At 45.1% G+C, this 23,726-nt stretch overlaps 1 protein-coding gene across 1 annotated transcript in view; it reads right to left on the bottom strand.

The window, feature by feature from the left end:
- The window catches only part of LOC138521816 (complement C4-B-like), a 528,615-nt gene that overhangs the window by 464,353 nt on the left and 40,536 nt on the right, over window positions 1-23,726 (bottom strand). Inside the window, exon 3 of the mRNA XM_069634932.1 lies at window positions 21,113-21,293. Coding sequence (XP_069491033.1) covers window positions 21,113-21,293 — 181 coding nt within the window. The remainder of the gene's footprint in view (window positions 1-21,112; window positions 21,294-23,726) is intronic.

The following is a 23,726-nucleotide window of genomic DNA, read 5'->3' as shown; positions in this document are numbered from 1 at the left end:
TGATGCTACTCTAATAGTGGTATTACCAGTGCTGGTGATCCTACTCTAATAGTGGTGTTACCAGTGCTGGTGATCCTACTCTAATAGCGGTGTTACCAGTGCTGGCGATCCTACTCTAATAGTGGTGTTACCAGTGCTGGTAATCCTACTCTAATAGTGATGTTACCAGTAATAGTGATTCTACTCTAATAGTGGTGTTAATAGTGATATTACCCATGCTGGTGATTCTACTCTAATAGTGGTGTTACCAGTGCCGGTGATCCCACTCTAATAGTGATGTTACCAGTGCTGGTGAGTCTACTCTAATAGTGGTGTTAATAGTGATATTACCAGTGCTGGTGACTCTACTCTAATAGTGGTGTTAGCAGTGCTGTTGACCCTACTCTAATAGCGGTGTTACCAGTGCTGGTGATCCTAACCTAGTTGTCGTGTTACCTGTGCTGGTTATCCTATTCTAGTAGTTGTGTTATCAGTGCTAGGGAGCCTACTCTAATAGTGGTTTTACCAGTGCTGGTGATCCTACTCTAATAGTGGTGTTACCAGTGCTGTCGATCCTACTCTAATAGTGGTGTTACCAGTGCTGGTGCTCCTATTCTAATAGTGGTGTTACCAGTGCTGGCGATCCTACTCTAATAGTGGTGTTACCAGTGCTGGTGATCCTACTCTAATAGTGGTGTTACCAGTGCTGGCAATCCTACTCTAATAGTGGTGTTACCAGTGCTGGTGATCCTACTCTAATAGTGGTGTTACCAGTGCTCGTGATCCTACTCTAATAGCGGTGTTACCAGTGCTGGTGATCCTACTCTAATAGTGATGTTACCAGTGCTAGTGATTCTACTCTAATAGTGATATTACCAGTGCTGGTGATCCTACTCTAATAGTGGTGTTACCAGTGCCGGTGATCCCAGTCTAATAGTGATGTTACCAGTGCTGGTGAGTCTACTCTAATAGTGATATTACTAGTGCTGGTGACTCTACTCTAATAGTGGTGTTACCAGTGCTGTTGACCCTACTCTAATAGCGGTGTTACCAGTGCTGGTGATCCTAACCTAGTTGTGATGTTACCTGTGCTATTTATCCTATTCTAGTAGTTGTGTTATCAGTGCTAGGGAGCCTACTCTAATAGTGGTGTTACCAGTGCTGGTGATCCTACTCTACTAGTGCTGTTACCAGTGCTGGTGATCCTACTCTACTAGTGCTGTTACCAGTGCTGGCGATCCTACTCTAATAGTGGTGTTAGCAGTGCTGGTTCCCATAATCTAGTAGTGGTGTTAGCAATGCTGTTGGCCCTACTCTAATGGTGATGTTACCCATGCTGGTGATCCTAACCTAGTTGTGATGTTACCAGAGCGGGTGAGCCTATTCTAGTAGTGGTCTTACCAGTGCTGGTTATGCTTGTCTAATAGTGGTGTTACCAATGCTGGTGATCCTACTCTAACAGTGGTGTTACCAGTGCTGGTTATCCTATTCTAGTAGTGGTGTTACCAGTGCTAGTGATCCTACTCTAATAGCGGTGTTACCAGTGCTGGTAATCCTACTCTAATAGTGATGTTACCAGTGCTAGTGATTCTACTCTAATAGTGGTGTTAATAGTGATATTACCAGTGCTGGTGATTCTACTCTAATAGTGGTGTTACCAGTGCCGGTGATCCCACTCTAATAGTGATGTTACCAGTGCTGGTGAGTCTACTCTAATAGTGGTGTTAATAGTGATATTACCAGTGCTGGTGACTCTACTCTAATAGTGGTGTTAGCAGTGCTGTTGACCCTACTCTAATAGCGGTGTTACCAGTGCTGGTGATCCTAACCTAGTTGTCGTGTTACCTGTGCTGGTTATCCTATTCTAGTAGTTGTGTTATCAGTGCTAGGGAGCCTACGCTAATAGTGGTGTTACCAGTGCTGGTGATCCTACTCTAATAATGCTGTTACCAGTGCTGGAGATCCTACTCTAATAGTGGTGTTACCAGTGCTGTCGATCCTACTCTAATAGTGGTGTTACCAGTGCTGGTGATCCTACTCTAATAGTGGTGTTACCAGTGCTGGCGATCCTACTCTAATGGTGGTGTTACCAGTGCTGGTGATCCTACTCTAATAGTGGTGTTACCAGTGCTGGCAATCCTACTCTAATAGTGGTGTTACCAGTGCTGGTGATCCTACTCTAATAGTGGTGTTACCAGTGCTCGTGATCCTACTCTAATAGCGGTGTTACCAGTGCTGACGATCCTACTCTAATAGTGGTGTTATCAGTGCTGGTTATCCTACTCTAATAGCGGTGTTACCAGTGTGGGTGATCCTATTTGAAAAGTGGTTTCACCAGTGCTGGTGATCCAATTCTAATAGTGGTGTTACTAGTACTGGTTATGCTGTTGTAATAATGGTGTTACCAGTGCTGGTGATCCTAATCTAGTAATAATGTTACCAGTGCTGGTTATCCTGTTCTAGTACTAGTGTTACCAGTGCTGGTTATTCTATTCTAATAGTGGTGTTATCAGTGCTGGTTATCCTATTCTAGTATTGGGGTTACTAATACCGTTTATCCTGTTCTGGTGGTGGTGTGATCTGTGCTGGTGAGCCTTCTCTAATAGTGGTGTTACCAGTGCTGGTGATCCTACTCTAATAGTGGTGTTACCAGTGCTGATGATCCTACTCTAATAGTGGTGTTACCAGTGCTGGCGATCCTACTCTAATAGTGGTGTTACCAGTGCTGGTGATCCTACTCTAATAGTGATATTACCAGTGCTAGTGATCCTACTCTAATAGTGGTGTTACCAGTGCTGGTGATCCTACTCTAACAGTGGTGTTACCAGTGCTGATGATCCTACTCTAATAGTGGTGTTACCAGTGCTGGTGATCCTACTCTAATAGCGGTGTTACCATTGCTGGTGATCCTACTCTAATAGTGATGTTACCAGTGCTAGTGATTCTACTCTAATAGTGGTGTTAATAGTGATATTACCAGTGCTAGTGATCCTACTCTAATAGTGGTGTTACCAGTGCTGGTAATCCTACTCTAATAGTGGTGTTACCAGTGCTGATGATGCTACTCTAATAGTGGTATTACCAGTGCTGGTGATCCTACTCTAATAGTGGTGTTACCAGTGCTGGTGATCCCACTCTAATAGCGGTGTTACCAGTGCTGGCGATCCTACTCTAATAGTGGTGTTACCAGTGCTGGTAATCCTACTCTAATAGTGATGTTACCAGTAATAGTGATTCTACTCTAATAGTGGTGTTAATAGTGATATTACCAGTGCTGGTGATTCTACTCTAATAGTGGTGTTACCAGTGCCGGTGATCCCACTCTAATAGTGATGTTACCAGTGCTGGTGAGTCTACTCTAATAGTGGTGTTAATAGTGATATTACCAGTGCTGGTGACTCTACTCTAATAGTGGTGTTAGCAGTGCTGTTGACCCTACTCTAATAGCGGTGTTACCAGTGCTGGTGATCCTAACCTAGTTGTCATGTTACCTGTGCTGGTTATCCTATTCTAGTAGTTGTGTTATCAGTGCTAGGGAGCCTACTCTAATAGTGGTGTTACCAGTGCTGGTGATCCTACTCTAATAGTGGTGTTACCAGTGCTGTCGATCCTACTCTAATAGTGGAGTTACCAGTGCTGGTGATCCTACTCTAATAGTGGTGTTACCAGTGCTGGCAATCCTACTCTAATAGTGGTGTTACCAGTGCTGGTGATCCTACTCTAATAGAGGTGTTACCAGTGCTCGTGATCCTACTCTAATAGTGGTGTTACCAGTGCTGACGATCCTACACTAATAGTGGTGTTATCAGTGCTGGTTATCCTACTCTAATAGCGGTGTTACCAGTGTGGGTGATCCTATTTGAAAAGTGGTTTCACCAGTGCTGGTGATCCAATTCTAATAGTGGTGTTACTAGTACTGGTTATGCTGTTCTAGTAATGGTGTTACCAGTGCTGGTGATCCTAATCTAGTAGTAATGTTACCAGTGCTGGTTATCCTGTTCTAGTACTGGTGTTACCAGTGCTGGTTATTCTATTCTAATAGTGGTGTTATCAGTGCTGGTTATCCTATTCTAGTATTGGGGTTACTAATACCGTTTATCCTGTTCTGGTGGTGGTGTGATCTGTGCTGGTGAGCCTTCTCTAATAGTGGTGTTACCAGTGCTGGTGATCCTACTCTAATAGTGGTGTTACCAGTGCTGATGATCCTACTCTAATAGTGGTGTTACCAGTGCTGGTGATCCTACTCTAATAGTGGTGTTACCAGTGCTGGTGATCCTACTCTAATAGTGATATTACCAGTGCTAGTGATCCTACTCTAATAGTGGTGTTACCAGTGCTGGTGATCCTACTCTAATAGTGGTGTTACCAGTGCTGATGATCCTACTCTAATAGTGGTGTTACCAGTGCTGGTGATCCTACTCTAATAGCGGTGTTACCATTGCTGGTGATCCTACTCTAATAGTGATGTTACCAGTGCTAGTGATTCTACTCTAATAGTGGTGTTAATAGTGATATTACCAGTGCTAGTAATCCTACTCTAATAGTGGTGTTACCAGTGCTGGTGATCCTACTCTAATCGTGGTGTTACCAGTGCTGATGATGCTACTCTAATAGTGGTATTACCAGTGCTGGTGATCCTACTCTAATAGTGGTGTTACCAGTGCTGGTGATCCTACTCTAATAGCGGTGTTACCAGTGCTGGCGATCCTACTCTAATAGTGGTGTTACCAGTGCTGGTGATCCTACTCTAATAGTGCTGTTACCAGTGCTGGTGATCCTACTCTAATAGCGGTGTTACCAGTGCTGTCGATCCTACTCTAATAGTGGTGTTAGCAGTGCTGGTTCCCATACTCTAGTAGTGGTGTTAGCAATGCTGTTGGCCCTACTCTAATAGCGGTGTTACCAGTGCTGGTAATCCTACCCTAATAGTGATGTTAGCAGTGCTAGTGATTCTACTCTAATAGTGGTGTTAATAGTGATATTACCAGTGCTGGTGATTCTACTCTAATAGTGGTGTTACCAGTGCCGGTGATCCCACTCTAATAGTGATGTTACCAGTGCTGTCGATCCTACTCTAATAGTGGTGTTAGCAGTGCTGGTTCCCATACTCTAGTAGTGGTGTTAGCAATGCTGTTGGCCCTACACTAATAGCGATGTTACCCGTGCTGGTGATCCTAACCTAGTTGTGATGTTACCAGAGCTGGTGAGCCTATTCTAGTAGTGGTCTTACCAGTGCTGGTTATGCTTGCCTAATAGTGGTGTTACCAATGCTGGTGATCCTACTCTAACAGTGGTGTTACCAGTGCTGGTTATCCTATTCTAGTAGTGGTGTTACCAGTGCTAGTGATCCTACTCTAATAGCGGTGTTACCAGTGCTGGTAATCCTACCCTAATAGTGATGTTACCAGTGCTAGTGATTCTACTCTAATAGTGGTGTTAATAGTGATATTACCAGTGCTGGTGACTCTACTCTAATAGTGGTGTTACCAGTGCTGTTGACCCTACTCTAATAGCGGTATTACCAGTGCTGGTGATCCTAACCTAGTTGTCATGTTACCTGTGCTGGTTATCCTATTCTAGTAGTTGTGTTATCAGTGCTAGGGAGCCTACTCTAATAGTGGTGTTACCAGTGCTGGTGATCCTACTCTAAAAGTGCTGTTACCTGTGCTGGTGATCCTACTCTAATAGTGGTGTTACCAGTGCTGTCGATCCTACTCTAATAGTGCTGTTACCAGTGCTGGTGATCCTACTCTAATAATGCTGTTACCAGTGCTGGAGATCCTACTCTAATAGTGGTGTTACCAGTGCTGTCGATCCTACTCTAATAGTGGTGTTACCAGTGCTGGTGATCCTACTCTAATAGTGGTGTTACCAGTGCTGGCGATCCTACTCTAATGGTGGTGTTACCAGTGCTGGTGATCCTACTCTAATAGTGGTGTTACCAGTGCTGGCAATCCTACTCTAATAGTGGTGTTACCAGTGCTGGTGATCCTACTCTAATAGTGGTGTTACCAGTGCTCGTGATCCTACTCTAATAGCGGTGTTACCAGTGCTGACGATCCTACTCTAATAGTGGTGTTATCAGTGCTGGTTATCCTACTCTAATAGCGGTGTTACCAGTGTGGGTGATCCTATTTGAAAAGTGGTTTCACCAGTGCTGGTGATCCAATTCTAATAGTGGTGTTACTAGTACTGGTTATGCTGTTCTAATAATGGTGTTACCAGTGCTGGTGATCCTAATCTAGTAATAATGTTACCAGTGCTGGTTATCCTGTTCTAGTACTAGTGTTACCAGTGCTGGTTATTCTATTCTAATAGTGGTGTTATCAGTGCTGGTTATCCTATTCTAGTATTGGGGTTACTAATACCGTTTATCCTGTTCTGGTGGTGGTGTGATCTGTGCTGGTGAGCCTTCTCTAATAGTGGTGTTACCAGTGCTGGTGATCCTACTCTAATAGTGGTGTTACCAGTGCTGATGATCCTACTCTAATAGTGGTGTTACCAGTGCTGGCGATCCTACTCTAATAGTGGTGTTACCAGTGCTGGTGATCCTACTCTAATAGTGATATTACCAGTGCTAGTGATCCTACTCTAATAGTGGTGTTACCAGTGCTGGTGATCCTACTCTAACAGTGGTGTTACCAGTGCTGATGATCCTACTCTAATAGTGGTGTTACCAGTGCTGGTGATCCTACTCTAATAGCGGTGTTACCATTGCTGGTGATCCTACTCTAATAGTGATGTTACCAGTGCTAGTGATTCTACTCTAATAGTGGTGTTAATAGTGATATTACCAGTGCTAGTGATCCTACTCTAATAGTGGTGTTACCAGTGCTGGTAATCCTACTCTAATAGTGGCGTTACCAGTGCTGATGATGCTACTCTAATAGTGGTATTACCAGTGCTGGTGATCCTACTCTAATAGTGGTGTTACCAGTGCTGGTGATCCTACTCTAATAGCGGTGTTACCAGTGCTGGCGATCCTACTCTAATAGTGGTGTTACCAGTGCTGGTAATCCTACTCTAATAGTGATGTTACCAGTAATAGTGATTCTACTCTAATAGTGGTGTTAATAGGGATATTACCCGTGCTGGTGATTCTACTCTAATAGTGGTGTTACCAGTGCCGGTGATCCCACTCTAATAGTGATGTTACCAGTGCTGGTGAGTCTACTCTAATAGTGGTGTTAATAGTGATATTACCAGTGCTGGTGACTCTACTCTAATAGTGGTGTTAGCAGTGCTGTTGACCCTACTCTAATAGCGGTGTTACCAGTGCTGGTGATCCTAACCTAGTTGTCGTGTTACCTGTGCTGGTTATCCTATTCTAGTAGTTGTGTTATCAGTGCTAGGGAGCCTACTCTAATAGTGGTGTTACCAGTGCTGGTGATCCTACTCTAATAGTGGTGTTACCAGTGCTGTCGATCCTACTCTAATAGTGGTGTTACCAGTGCTGGTGATCCTACTCTAATAGTGGTGTTACCAGTGCTGGCGATCCTACTCTAATAGTGGTGTTACCAGTGCTGGTGATCCTACTCTAATAGTGGTGTTACCAGTGCTGGCAATCCTACTCTAATAGTGGTGTTACCAGTGCTGGTGATCCTACTCTAATAGTGGTGTTACCAGTGCTCGTGATCCTACTCTAATAGCGGTGTTACCAGTGCTGGTGATCCTACTCTAATAGTGATGTTACCAGTGCTAGTGATTCTACTCTAATAGTGATATTACCAGTGCTGGTGATCCTACTCTAATAGTGGTGTTACCAGTGCCGGTGATCCCAGTCTAATAGTGATGTTACCAGTGCTGGTGAGTCTACTCTAATAGTGATATTACTAGTGCTGGTGACTCTACTCTAATAGTGGTGTTACCAGTGCTGTTGACCCTACTCTAATAGCGGTGTTACCAGTGCTGGTTATCCTAACCTAGTTGTGATGTTACCTGTGCTATTTATCCTATTCTAGTAGTTGTGTTATCAGTGCTAGGGAGCCTACTCTAATAGTGGTGTTACCAGTGCTGGTGATCCTACTCTACTAGTGCTGTTACCAGTGCTGGTGATCCTACTCTAATAGTGGTGTTACCAGTGCTGACGATCCTACTCTAATAGTGGTGTTACCAGTGCTGGTGATCCTACTCTAATAGCGGTGTTACCAGTGCTGGCAATCCTACTCTAATAGTGGTGTTACCAGTGCTGGTGATCCTACTCTAATAGCGGTGTTACCAGTGCTGTCGATCCTACTCTAATAGTGGTGTTACCAGTGCTGGCGATCCTACTCTAATAGTGGTGTTAGCAGTGCTGGTTCCCATAATCTAGTAGTGGTGTTAGCAATGCTGTTGGCCCTACTCTAATGGTGATGTTACCCGTGCTGGTGATCCTAACCTAGTTGTGATGTTACCAGAGCTGGTGAGCCTATTCTAGTAGTGGTCTTGCCAGTGCTGGTTATGCTTGTCTAATAGTGGTGTTACCAATGCTGGTGATCCTACTCTAACAGTGGTGTTACCAGTGCTGGTTATCCTATTCTAGTAGTGGTGTTACCAGTGCTAGTGATCCTACTCTAATAGCGGTGTTACCAGTGCTGGTAATCCTACTCTAATAGTGATGTTACCAGTGCTAGTGATTCTACTCTAATAGTGGTGTTAATAGTGATATTACCAGTGCTGGTGATTCTACTCTAATAGTGGTGTTACCAGTGCCGGTGATCCCACTCTAATAGTGATGTTACCAGTGCTGGTGAGTCTACTCTAATAGTGGTGTTAATAGTGATATTACCAGTGCTGGTGACTCTACTCTAATAGTGGTGTTAGCAGTGCTGTTGACCCTACTCTAATAGCGGTGTTACCAGTGCTGGTGATCCTAACCTAGTTGTCGTGTTACCTGTGCTGGTTATCCTATTCTAGTAGTTGTGTTATCAGTGCTAGGGAGCCTACACTAATAGTGGTGTTACCAGTGCTGGTGATCCTACTCTAATAATGCTGTTACCAGTGCTGGAGATCCTACTCTAATAGTGGTGTTACCAGTGCTGTCGATCCTACTCTAATAGTGGTGTTACCAGTGCTGGTGATCCTACTCTAATAGTGGTGTTACCAGTGCTGGCGATCCTAATCTAATGGTGGTGTTACCAGTGCTGGTGATCCTACTCTAATAGTGGTGTTACCAGTGCTGGCAATCCTACTCTAATAGTGGTGTTACCAGTGCTGGTGATCCTACTCTAATAGTGGTGTTACCAGTGCTCGTGATCCTACTCTAATAGCGGTGTTACCAGTGCTGACGATCCCACTCTAATAGTGGTGTTATCAGTGCTGGTTATCCTACTCTAATAGCGGTGTTACCAGTGTGGGTGATCCTATTTGAAAAGTGGTTTCACCAGTGCTGGTGATCCAATTCTAATAGTGGTGTTACTAGTACTGGTTATGCTGTTCTAATAATGGTGTTACCAGTGCTGGTGATCCTAATCTAGTAATAATGTTACCAGTGCTGGTTATCCTGTTCTAGTACTAGTGTTACCAGTGCTGGTTATTCTATTCTAATAGTGGTGTTATCAGTGCTGGTTATCCTATTCTAGTATTGGGGTTACTAATACCGTTTATCCTGTTCTGGTGGTGGTGTGATCTGTGCTGGTGAGCCTTCTCTAATAGTGGTGTTACCAGTGCTGGTGATCCTACTCTAATAGTGGTGTTACCAGTGCTGATGATCCTACTCTAATAGTGGTGTTACCAGTGCTGGTGATCCTACTCTAATAGTGGTGTTACCAGTGCTGGTGATCCTACGCTAATAGTGATATTACCAGTGCTAGTGATCCTACTCTAATAGTGGTGTTACCAGTGCTGGTGATCCTACTCTAACAGTGGTGTTACCAGTGCTGATGATCCTACTCTAATAGTGGTGTTACCAGTGCTGGTGATCCTACTCTAATAGCGGTGTTACCATTGCTGGTGATCCTACTCTAACAGTGATGTTACCAGTGCTAGTGATTCTACTCTAATAGTGGTGTTAATAGTGATATTACCAGTGCTAGTGATCCTACTCTAATAGTGGTGTTACCAGTGCTGGTAATCCTACTCTAATAGTGGTGTTACCAGTGCTGATGATGCTACTCTAATAGTGGTATTACCAGTGCTGGTGATCCTACTCTAATAGTGGTGTTACCAGTGCTGGTGATCCCACTCTAATAGCGGTGTTACCAGTGCTGGCGATCCTACTCTAATAGTGGTGTTACCAGTGCTGGTAATCCTACTCTAATAGTGATGTTACCAGTAATAGTGATTCTACTCTAATAGTGGTGTTAATAGTGATATTACCAGTGCTGGTGATTCTACTCTAATAGTGGTGTTACCAGTGCCGGTGATCCCACTCTAATAGTGATGTTACCAGTGCTGGTGAGTCTACTCTAATAGTGGTGTTAATAGTGATATTACCAGTGCTGGTGACTCTACTCTAATAGTGGTGTTAGCAGTGCTGTTGACCCTACTCTAATAGCGGTGTTACCAGTGCTGGTGATCCTAACCTAGTTGTCATGTTACCTGTGCTGGTTATCCTATTCTAGTAGTTGTGTTATCAGTGCTAGGGAGCCTACTCTAATAGTGGTGTTACCAGTGCTGGTGATCCTACTCTAATAGTGGTGTTACCAGTGCTGTCGATCCTACTCTAATAGTGGAGTTACCAGTGCTGGTGATCCTACTCTAATAGTGGTGTTACCAGTGCTGGCAATCCTACTCTAATAGTGGTGTTACCAGTGCTGGTGATCCTACTCTAATAGAGGTGTTACCAGTGCTCGTGATCCTACTCTAATAGTGGTGTTACCAGTGCTGACGATCCTACACTAATAGTGGTGTTATCAGTGCTGGCTATCCTACTCTAATAGCGGTGTTACCAGTGTGGGTGATCCTATTTGAAAAGTGGTTTCACCAGTGCTGGTGATCCAATTCTAATAGTGGTGTTACTAGTACTGGTTATGCTGTTCTAGTAATGGTGTTACCAGTGCTGGTGATCCTAATCTAGTAGTAATGTTACCAGTGCTGGTTATCCTGTTCTAGTACTGGTGTTACCAGTGCTGGTTATTCTATTCTAATAGTGGTGTTATCAGTGCTGGTTATCCTATTCTAGTATTGGGGTTACTAATACCGTTTATCCTGTTCTGGTGGTGGTGTGATCTGTGCTGGTGAGCCTTCTCTAATAGTGGTGTTACCAGTGCTGGTGATCCTACTCTAATAGTGGTGTTACCAGTGCTGATGATCCTACTCTAATAGTGGTGTTACCAGTGCTGGTGATCCTACTCTAATAGTGGTGTTACCAGTGCTGGTGATCCTACTCTAATAGTGATATTACCAGTGCTAGTGATCCTACTCTAATAGTGGTGTTACCAGTGCTGGTGATCCTACTCTAATAGTGGTGTTACCAGTGCTGATGATCCTACTCTAATAGTGGTGTTACCAGTGCTGGTGATCCTACTCTAATAGCGGTGTTACCATTGCTGGTGATCCTACTCTAATAGTGATGTTACCAGTGCTAGTGATTCTACTCTAATAGTGGTGTTAATAGTGATATTACCAGTGCTAGTAATCCTACTCTAATAGTGGTGTTACCAGTGCTGGTGATCCTACTCTAATCGTGGTGTTACCAGTGCTGATGATGCTACTCTAATAGTGGTATTACCAGTGCTGGTGATCCTACTCTAATAGTGGTGTTACCAGTGCTGGTGATCCTACTCTAATAGCGGTGTTACCAGTGCTGGCGATCCTACTCTAATAGTGGTGTTACCAGTGCTGGTGATCCTACTCTAATAGTGCTGTTACCAGTGCTGGTGATCCTACTCTAATAGCGGTGTTACCAGTGCTGTCGATCCTACTCTAATAGTGGTGTTAGCAGTGCTGGTTCCCATACTCTAGTAGTGGTGTTAGCAATGCTGTTGGCCCTACTCTAATAGCGGTGTTACCAGTGCTGGTAATCCTACCCTAATAGTGATGTTAGCAGTGCTAGTGATTCTACTCTAATAGTGGTGTTAATAGTGATATTACCAGTGCTGGTGATTCTACTCTAATAGTGGTGTTACCAGTGCCGGTGATCCCACTCTAATAGTGATGTTACCAGTGCTGTCGATCCTACTCTAATAGTGGTGTTAGCAGTGCTGGTTCCCATACTCTAGTAGTGGTGTTAGCAATGCTGTTGGCCCTACACTAATAGCGATGTTACCCGTGCTGGTGATCCTAACCTAGTTGTGATGTTACCAGAGCTGGTGAGCCTATTCTAGTAGTGGTCTTACCAGTGCTGGTTATGCTTGCCTAATAGTGGTGTTACCAATGCTGGTGATCCTACTCTAACAGTGGTGTTACCAGTGCTGGTTATCCTATTCTAGTAGTGGTGTTACCAGTGCTAGTGATCCTACTCTAATAGCGGTGTTACCAGTGCTGGTAATCCTACCCTAATAGTGATGTTACCAGTGCTAGTGATTCTACTCTAATAGTGGTGTTAATAGTGATATTACCAGTGCTGGTGACTCTACTCTAATAGTGGTGTTACCAGTGCTGTTGACCCTACTCTAATAGCGGTATTACCAGTGCTGGTGATCCTAACCTAGTTGTCATGTTACCTGTGCTGGTTATCCTATTCTAGTAGTTGTGTTATCAGTGCTAGGGAGCCTACTCTAATAGTGGTGTTACCAGTGCTGGTGATCCTACTCTAAAAGTGCTGTTACCTGTGCTGGTGATCCTACTCTAATAGTGGTGTTACCAGTGCTGTCGATCCTACTCTAATAGTGCTGTTACCAATGCTGGTGATCCTACTCTAATAGCAGTGTTACCAGTGCTGCCGATCCTACTGTAATATTGGTGTTACCAGTGCTGGCGATCCTACTCTAATAGTGGTGTTAGCAGTGCTGGTTCCCATACTCTAGTAGTGGTGTTAGCAATGCTGTTGACCCTACTCTAATAGCGATGTTACCAGTGCTGGTGATCCTAACCTAGTTGTGATGTTACCAAAGCTGGTGAGCCTATTCTAGTAGTGGTCTTACCAGTGCTGGTTATGCTTGTCTAATAGTGGTGTTACCAATGCTGGTGATCCTACTCTAATAGTGGTGTTACCAGTGCTGGTTATCCTATTCTAGCAGTGGTGTTACCAGTGCTAGTGATCCTACTCTAATAGCGGTGTTACCAGTGCTGGTGATCCTACTCTTATAGTGATGTTACCAGTGCTAGTGATTCTACTCTAATAGTAGTGTTAATAGTTATATTACCAGTTCTGGCGATCCTACTCTAATAGTGGTGTTACCAGTGCTGGTGATCCTACTCTTATAGTGGTGTTACCAGTGCTTGTGATCCTACTCTAATAGTGGTGTTATCAGTGCTGGTGATCCTACTCTAATAGCGGTGTTACCAATGCTGGCAATCCTACTCTAATAGTGGTGTTACCAGTGCTGGCGATCCTACTCTAATAGTGGTGTTAGCAGTGCTGGTGATCCTACTGTAATATTGGTGTTACCAGTGTTGGTGATCCTACTCTAAAAGTGATGTTACCAGTGCTGGTGATCCCACTCAAATAGTGGTGTTAGCAGTGCTGGTTCCCATACTCTAGTAGTGGTGTTAGCAATGCTGTTGACCCTACTCTAATAGCGATGTTACCAGTGCTGGTGATCCTAACCTAGTTGTGATGTTACCTGTGCTGGTTATCCTATTCTAGTAATTGTGTTATCAGTGCTAGGGAGCCTACCCTAATAGTGGTGTTACCAGTGCTGGTGATCCTACTCTAATAATGCTGTTAGCAGTGCTGGTGATCCTACTCTAAAAGCGGTGTTACCAGTGCTGTTGATCCTACTCTAATGGTGGTGTTACCAGTGCTGGCGATCTTACTCTAATAGTGGTGTTACCAGTGCTGGCGATCCTACTCTAATAGTGGTGTTACCAGTGCTTGCGATCCTACTCTAATAGTGGTGTTACCAGTGGCAATCCTACTCTAATAGTGGTGTTACCAGTGCTGGCGATCCTACTCTAATAGTGGTATCACCAGTGCTGGTGATCCTACTCTAATAGTGGTGTTACCAGTGCTGGTGATCCTACTCTGATAGCGGTGTTGCCAGTGCTGGCAATCCTACTCTAATAGCGGTGTTACCAGTGCTGGCGATCCTACTCTAATAGTGGTGTTACCAGTGCTGGCGATCCTACTCTAATAGTGCTGTTACCAGTGCTGGTGATCCTACTCTAATAGTGGTGTTACCAGTGCTGGCGATCCTACTCTAATAGTGGTGTTACCAGTGCTGGTGATCCTACTCTAATAGCGTTGTTACCAGTGCTGGCGATCCTACTCTAATAGTGGTGTTACCAGTGCTGGTGATCCTACTCTAATAGTGGTGTTACCAGTGCTGGCGATCCTACTCTAATAGGGATGTTTTACCAGTGCTGGTGATCCTACTCTAATAGCAGTGTTACCAGTGCTGGCGATCCTACTCTAATAGTGGTGTTACCAGAACTGGTGATCCTACTCTAATAGTGGTGTTACCAGTGCTGGTGATCCTACTCTAATAGTGCTGTTACCAGTGCTGGTGATCCTACTCTAATAGTGGTGTTAGCAGTGCTGGTTCCCATACTCTAGTAGTGGTGTTAGCAATGCTGTTGACCCTACTCTAATAGCGATGTTACCAGTGCTGGTGATCCTAACCTAGTTGTGATGTTACCAAAGCTGGTGATCCTATTCTAGTAGTGGTGTTACCAGTGCTGGTTATGCTTGTCTAATAGTGGTGTTACCAATGCTGGTGATCCTACTCTAATAGTGGTGTTACCAGTGCTGGTTATCCTATTCTAGCAGTGGTGTTACCAGTGCTAGTGATCCTACTCTAATAGCGGTGTTACCAGTGCTGGTGATCCTACTCTTATAGTGATGTTACCAGTGCTAGTGATTCTACTCTAATAGTAGTGTTAATAGTTATATTACCAGTGCTGGCGATCCTACTCTTATAGTGGTGTTACCAGTGCTTGTGATCCTACTCTAATAGTGGTGTTACCAGTGCTGATGATCCTACTCTAATAGCGGTGTTACCAATGCTGGCAATCCTACTCTAATAGTGGTGTTACCAGTGCTGGCGATCCTACTCTAATAGTGGTGTTAGCAGTGCTGGTGATCCTACTGTAATATTGGTGTTACCAGTGTTGGTGATCCTACTCTAAAAGTGATGTTACCAGTGCTGGTGATCCTACTCTAATAGTGGTGTTAGCAGTGCTGGTTCCCATACTCTAGTAGTGGTGTTAGCAATGCTGTTGACCCTACTCTAATAGCGATGTTACCAGTGCTGGTGATCCTAACCTAGTTGTGATGTTACCTGTGCTGGTTATCCTATTCTAGTAATTGTGTTATCAGTGCTAGGGAGCCTACTCTAATAGTGGTGTTACCAGTGCTGGTGATCCTACTCTAATAATGCTGTTAGCAGTGCTGGTGATCCTACTCTAATAGCGGTGTTACCAGTGCTGTTGATCCTACTCTAATGGTGGTGTTACCAGTGCTGGCGATCTTACTCTAATAGTGGTGTTACCAGTGCTGGCGATCCTACTCTAATAGTGGTGTTACCAGTGCTGGCGATCCTACTCTAATAGTGGTGTTACCAGTGGCAATCCTACTCTAATAGTGGTGTTACCAGTGCTGGCGATCCTACTCTAATAGTGGTGTCACCAGTGCTGGTGATCCTACTCTAATAGTGGTGTTACCAGTGCTGGTGATCCTACTCTGATAGCGGTGTTACCAGTGCTGGCGATCCTACTCTAATAGTGGTGTTACCAGTGCTGGCGATCCTACTCTAATAGCATTGTTACCAGTGCTGGCGATCCTACTCTAATAGTGGTGTTACCAGTGCTGGTGATCCTACTCTAATAGTGGTGTTACCAGTGCTGGCGATCCTACTCTAATATCGGTGTTACCAGTGCTGGCTATCCTACTCTAATAGTGATGTTTTACCAGTGCTGGTGATCCTACTCTAATAGCAGTGTTACCAGTGCTGGCGATCCTACTCTAATAGTGGTGTTACCAGTGCTGGTGATCCTACTCTAATAGTGGTGTTACCAGTGCTGGTGATCCTACTCTAATAGTGCTGTTACCAGTGCTGGTGATCCTACTCTAATAGCAGTGTTACCAGTGCTGCCGATCCTACTCTAATATTGGTGTTACCAGTGCTGGCGATCCTACTCTAATAGTGGTGTTAGCAGTGCTGGTTCCCATACTCTAGTAGTGGTGTTAGCAATGCTGTCGACACTACTCTAATAGCGATGTTACCAGTGCTGGTGTTCCTAACCCAGTTGTGATGTTACCAGAGCTGGTGAGCCTATTCTAGTAGTGGTCTTACCAGTGCTGGTTATGCTTGTCTAATAGTGGTGTTGCCAATGCTGGTGATCCTACTCTAATAGTGGTGTTACCAGTGCTGGTTATCCTATTCTAGTAGTGGTGTTACCAGTGCTAGTGATCCTACTCTAATAGCGGTGTTACCAGTGCTGGTGATCCTACTCTTATAGTGGTGTTACCAGTGCTGGTGATCCTACTCTAATAGTGGTGTTACCAGTGCTTGTGATCCTACTCTAATAGTGGTGTTACCAGTGCTGGTGATCCTACTCTAATAGCGGTGTTACCAATGCTGGCAATCCTACTCTAATATTGGTGTTACCAGTGCTGGCGATCCTACTCTAATAGTGGTGTTAGCAGTGCTGGTTCCCATACTCTAGTAGTGGTGTTAGCAATGCTGTCGACACTACTCTAATAGCGATGTTACCAGTGCTGGTGTTCCTAACCTAGTTGTGATGTTACCAGAGCTGGTGAGCCTATTCTAATAGTGGTCTTACCAGTGCTGGTTATGCTTGTCTAATAGTGGTGTTACCAATGCTGGTGATCCTACTCTAATAGTGGTGTTACCAGTGCTGGTTATCCTATTCTAGTAGTTTTGTTACCAGTGCTAGTGATCCTACTGTAATAGCGGTGTTACCAGTGCTGGTGATCCTACTCTTATAGTGATGTTACCAGTGCTAGTGATTCTACTCTAATAGTAGTGTTAATAGTGATATTACCAGTGCTTCTGATCCTACTCTAATAGTGGTGTTACCAGTGCTGGCGATTCTACTCTAATAGTGGTGTTACCAGTGCTGGTGATCCTACTCTAATAGTGGTGTTACCAGTGCTTGTGATCCTACTCTAATAGTGGTGTTACCAGTGCTGGTGATCCTACTCTAATAGCGGTGTTACCAATGCTGGCAATCCTACTCTAATAGTGATGTTACCAGTGCTGGTGATCCTACTCTAATAGTGGTGTTAGCAGTGCTGGTTCCCATACTCTAGTAGTGGTGTTAGCAATGCTGTTGACCCTACTCTAATAGCGATGTTACCAGTGCTGGTGATCCTAACCTAGTTATGATGTTACCTGTGCTGGTTATCCTATTCTAGTAATTGTGTTATCAGTGCTAGGGAGCCTACTCTAATAGTGGTGTTAGCAGTGCTGGTGATCCTACTCTAATAGCGGTGTTACCAGTGCTGTCGATCCTACTCTAATGGTGGTGTTACCAGTGCTGGCGATCTTACTCTAATAGTGGTGTTACCAGTGCTGGCGATCCTACTCTAATAGTGGTGTTACCAGTGCTGGTGATCCTACTCTAATAGTGGTGTTACCAGTGCTGGTGATCCTACTCTGATAGCGGTGTTACCAGTGCTGGAGTTCCTACTCTAATAGCGGTGTTACCAGTGCTGGCGATCCTACTCTAATAGTGGTGTTACCAGTGCTGGCGATCCTACTCTAATAGTGCTGTTACCAGTGCTGGTGATCCTACTCTAATAGCGGTGTTACCAGTGCTGTCGATCCTACTCTAATAGCGGTGTTACCAGTGCTGGTGATCCTACTCTAATAGTGGTGTTACCAGTGCTGGTGATCCTATTCTAATAGTGGTGTTACCAGTGCTAGTGATCCTACTCTAATAGTGGTGTTACCAGTGCTGGCGATCCTACTCTAATAGTGGTGTTACCAGTGCTGGTGATCTTACTCTAATAGCGGTGTTACCAGTGCTGGCGATCCTACTCTAACAGCGGTGTTACCAGTGCTGGCGATCCTACTCTAATAGCAGTGTTACCAGTGCTGCCGATCCTACTCTAATATTGGTGTTACCAGTGCTGGCGATCCTACTCTAATAGTGGTGTTAGCAGTGCTGGTTCCCATACTCTAGTAGTGGTGTTAGCAATGCTGTCGACACTACTCTAATAGCGATGTTACCAGTGCTGGTGTTCCTAACCCAGTTGTGATGTTACCAGAGCTGGTGAGCCTATTCTAGTAGTGGTCTTACCAGTGCTGGTTATGCTTGTCTAATAGTGGTGTTGCCAATGCTGGTGATCCTACTCTAATAGTGGTGTTACCAGTGCTGGTTATCCTATTCTAGTAGTGGTGTTACCAGTGCTAGTGATCCTACTCTAATAGCGGTGTTACCAGTGCTGGTGATCCTACTCTTATAGTGGTGTTACCAGTGCTGGTGATCCTACTCTAATAGTGGTGTTACCAGTGCTTGTGATCCTACTCTAATAGTGGTGTTACCAGTGTTGGTGATCCTACTCTAATAGCGGTGTTACCAATGCTGGCAATCCTACTCTAATATTGGTGTTACCAGTGCTGGCGATCCTACTCTAATAGTGGTGTTAGCAGTGCTGGTTCCCATACTCTAGTAGTGGTGTTAGCAATGCTGTCGACACTACTCTAATAGCGATGTTACCAGTGCTGGTGTTCCTAACCTAGTTGTGATGTTACCAGAGCTGGTGAGCCTATTCTAATAGTGGTCTTACCAGTGCTGGTTATGCTTGTCTAATAGTGGTGTTACCAATGCTGGTGATCCTACTCTAATAGTGGTGTTACCAGTGCTGGTTATCCTATTCTAGTAGTTTTGTTACCAGTGCTAGTGATCCTACTGTAATAGCGGTGTTACCAGTGCTGGTGATCCTACTCTTATAGTGATGTTACCAGTGCTAGTGATTCTACTCTAATAGTAGTGTTAATAGTGATATTACCAGTGCTTCTGATCCTACTCTAATAGTGGTGTTACCAGTGCTGGCGATTCTACTCTAATAGTGGTGTTACCAGTGCTGGTGATCCTACTCTAATAGTGGTGTTACCAGTGCTTGTGATCCTACTCTAATAGTGGTGTTACCAGTGCTGGTGATCCTACTCTAATAGCGGTGTTACCAATGCTGGCAATCCTACTCTAATAGTGATGTTACCAGTGCTGGTGATCCTACTCTAATAGTGGTGTTAGCAGTGCTGGTTCCCATACTCTAGTAGTGGTGTTAGCAATGCTGTTGACCCTACTCTAATAGCGATGTTACCAGTGCTGGTGATCCTAACCTAGTTGTGATGTTACCTGTGCTGGTTATCCTATTCTAGTAATTGTGTTATCAGTGCTAGGGAGCCTACTCTAATAGTGGTGTTACCAGTGCTGGTGATCCTACTCTAATAGTGCTGTTAGCAGTGCTGGTGATCCTACTCTAATAGCGGTGTTACCAGTGCTGTCGATCCTACTCTAATGGTGGTGTTACCAGTGCTGGCGATCTTACTCTAATAGTGGTGTTACCAGTGCTGGCGATCCTACTCTAATAGTGGTGTTACCAGTGCTGGTGATCCTACTCTAATAGTGGTGTTACCAGTGCTGGTGATCCTACTCTGATAGCGGTGTTACCAGTGCTGGAGTTCCTACTCTAATAGCGGTGTTACCAGTGCTGGCGATCCTACTCTAATAGTGGTGTTACCAGTGCTGGCGATCCTACTCTAATAGTGCTGTTACCAGTGCTGGTGATCCTACTCTAATAGCGGTGTTACCAGTGCTGTCGATCCTACTCTAATAGCGGTGTTACCAGTGCTGGTGATCCTACTCTAATAGTGGTGTTACCAGTGCTGGTGATCCTATTCTAATAGTGGTGTTACCAGTGCTAGTGATCCTACTCTAATAGTGGTGTTACCAGTGCTGGCAATCCTACTCTAATAGTGGTGTTACCAGTGCTGGTGATCTTACTCTAATAGCGGTGTTACCAGTGCTGGCGATCCTACTCTAACAGCGGTGTTACCAGTGCTGGCGATCCTACTCTAATAGTGGTGTTACCAGTGCTGGTGATCCTAATGTAATAGCGCTAATAGCGGTGTTACCAGTGCTGGCGATCCTACTCTAATATCGGTGTTACCAGTGCTGGCTATCCTACTCTAATAGTGATGTTTTACCAGTGCTGGCGTTCCTACTCTAATAGTGGTGTTACCAGTGCTGGCGATCCTACTCTAATAGTGGTGTTACCAGTGCTGGTGATCCTACTCTAATAGTGGTGTTACCAGTGCTGGCGATCCTACTCTAATAGCGGTGTTACCAGTGCTGTCGATCCTACTCTAATAGTGGTGTTACCAGTGCTGGTGATCCTAATAGTGGTGTTACCAGTGCTGGTGATCCTACTCTAATAGTGGTGTTACCAGTGCTGGTGATCCTACTCTAATAGTGGTGTTACCAGTGCTGGTGATCCTACTCTAATAGCGGTGTTACCAGTGCTGGCGATCCTACTCTAATAGCGGTGTTACCAGTGCTGGCGATCCTACTCTAATAGCGGTGTTACCAGTGCTGGTGATCCTACTCTAATAGCGGTGTTACCAGTGCTGGCGATCCTACTCTAATATCGGTGTTACCAGTACTGGCTATCCTACTCTAATAGTGATGTTTTACCAGTGCTGGCGTTCCTACTCTAATAGTGGTGTTACCAGTGCTGGCGATCCTACTCTAATAGTGGTGTTACCAGTGCTGGTGATCCTACTCTAATAGTGGTGTTACCAGTGCTGGTGATCCTACTCTAATAGTGGTGTTAGCAGTGCTGGTGATCCTACTCTAATAGTGGTGTAACCAGTGCTGGCGATCCTACTCTAATAGCGGTGTTAGCAGTGCTGGTGATCCTACTCTAATAGCAGTGTTACCTGTGCATGTGGCACTAATAATTTGATGGAAACTCATCAAAGCTTTAATAGGAAAGAATCCAATGTTTATTCAGGAATATGCAACGCTATAAAGATCAGCTTGTATACAGTGAGAATGGCTGTGCTATGGACTAGGGTCTCCAGAGAGAGGAGTCAATTCTGCCCTTCGGACCTGGCTCGGTGGCCCGTGGGCCTCTTACCCTGCTGGGCGGGCGTGTATATGGGCTTGTCGGTCTGGATGAAGAGGTAGCCCTTCTTGGTGGAGAGCAGGATGGGCACTTTGCGGGCTTTCGGGAAGAGGGGGCCCTCGGCCACCAGCTGGATGTATTTCTGTCTCTTCAAGGTCTCGATGCCACATAATTTCACCTGCTGAGCTGAGACCTGTGGAAGAAGAGCACAGATCAGAGCACTCAGGTGCTATAGAGAGACTCAAGCCAGTGTGCTGAAGACTCTTCTGCCACTGCACCTGTCACTACAATCCGAACACAGTTCCATAGTCCAAAGATCATTCCAAAAATCAAACACGAATCCAAGATCTAAGCACCACTCCATGATCCAAATATCATCCCAAGATCCAAAACCACTCTGCGATCCAAACTCTGTTCCATGATCCATCAGTGTTCCATTGTAAAGACTGGAGGGGGGTGTCAGTGACCCTACCCACTATATGGTTGGGATAGAGGCACAGAGGCACCCCAGCCAAGGCTCTCAAATGGTAGCAATGGATGAGCAACCAAGGCTGACACTCCAGGGAGTGGGTGCAGGCTGGTTCTTAGGTACAGTGAATCCCTAGACCCCCACAAAGGACTGTCCACATACTATGTTATGTGCTAACACAGTTCTTTTATTAGATAAATCAGGTTTAGATTAATATATGCAAATAAATAACTCACTTTGTACTCAGAAGTACTTTTATCATTTTAGTTCTACTAGTCAGGGCGGGCGAGTCTCTTCAGGAAATCTTTGTGATTATTACCCGACGAGGGACAATGAGATTGTAACATGCAATCTCATTGGCCCTCGCCGGGGCGTAACCCGACCGGGAATCCATCTTGCCATAACGTTCCTACCTTGTCCCAAGCAGGGGTGGGGGGCGTGGCAGCCACTCAGCCAATGAGAAGGCTCGGAACGGGGATTACCCCGCTCCGAGCTACCACACAGCTGGAGGCTGCCATCTTCCCCCACCGGGGATGAGGTAAGTGTTCTTCCCTCCCCCCGCACCTCCAATCCAAAGAATCCCCTCCCTGCTCTCCCAACCCCACTTACCGTCTTTTTTGTCCATTTCTGGAGCAGACGTGCTGGGAACACTTCTGTCCCCACCGCGTCTGCTCCCGATCCGCGACAGGCCGTCACGGAAAGGAAGAAGTAGTAGTCCCTTCTCTCCTTTCCATGAAGGCCGTTTTATTTCTTTGTTAATAGTAAAGATGCTGCACTCTCTGTAAAGCCTCTAGGTGGCAGCAGTGCACTGTGCCCAGACTTTCAATGGTCTATCTAGCATCTTTCAACAGTGTTGTTACGGCTGCATATTTCTATTCTCAGCCAGCAAGCTTCCGACAATAGTTTTCTCCCTTACAGGCATGCTCGAGGGTTCAGTATTAAGAGCTTGAATCAGGGCAGCGCCACCTACTGTTGAATGATATACACTGCTCTTTGCATACTTTACACCAGTATTTCTTTACCTATGAGCATACCGTTAGCTGACCGTGTCAATTTAGGCTGTGGCATTTTTTGGTCCAGTCATTTTTTGTCCTTGTACTGTTTGCTCTGTGTTTCAAACCACCTGTACTGCAATTTAAAAATGGCTTGATGTATGTAACCTTTTGCAGTCAACATTGATAGATTCAAATGAAAAAAACAAGCTATCTATATTGTGCGTGCTACCAAAGGTGTGTTAAATTGCATTGTATTGTTTTGTTTACATCTATAAAGCGCACTGAACCTGCAGGCATCTAGGCGCTGTTACATGTGGCATGTTAGTTACACAAGTCATGTTGTTGCTGTGTTTGGCTCGTGGCTGGCTTTATTGCATGGCAGTGGTGGGGGATCAGCCATGGTTGACATTAATCTCCACCCCCCAGCAGCAGCCATTTACTATCCGCCCAACATGCTCTCCAAGCGGGAGGCATCGATTTTACTTGGCACAGCACTCCCTTTGTTAGTCCATCAATCTATCCCCCGGTGAAGATGCCTCCAGGAGCACCTCAGTGTTTATGAGGCGGCGTGGGGGGGGGGGGGCATCCGTGGTGCAGCCGGGCTGTGTGGAGAAATCCCGGTGGCACTACGGGGCAGGCACGGCAGTCGGGAGCATGTTAATCGTGCATTGTGCCAATGCCCAAAACATTTGCACTCATTGCATCATTAGAACTTAAAAAGAGGAACACTGGAGCACGGCACCCTTTTCTTGAGAGACTCAGTGATTGCAGTTCCCTCAGGCTGGGCCCCTTGGCTTATATTTGGGGATAGGATAAGTTCTGTCTTTCAAACATTCTGGCAGCGCTTGAGACAACTATACCCAGAGGGTCACTCACCATCAACCAACGCCCTCTCAAAAGGACAGCCCTCAAGAATCTCTTTAAATACCCAGAACATAGCGGTGATACCCAGAGCGGGGGCCGGAGTAAAAGCCCACAAAGCATGGTATGCAGGCCAGCACCCCAACAATTAGCTCTGAACATATACAAATCCAAACTACATGGAAACTACTTGCACAGCAAGCTGCTATGTAAAGTCCCAGCCTGAAAATGATACATTCGAAGTGTGCTGCATGGCAGGATGCACCATGTTTAAGCTGTGTCTTTGTGGTGCATGTCGACC

This window comes from Ambystoma mexicanum, chromosome 13, assembly GCF_040938575.1.
Source record: "Ambystoma mexicanum isolate Mex_15411 chromosome 13, UKY_AmexF1_1, whole genome shotgun sequence".
Lineage (NCBI taxonomy): Eukaryota > Metazoa > Chordata > Amphibia > Caudata > Ambystomatidae > Ambystoma > Ambystoma mexicanum.
This window is presented reverse-complemented; position numbering and strand designations above follow the sequence as displayed.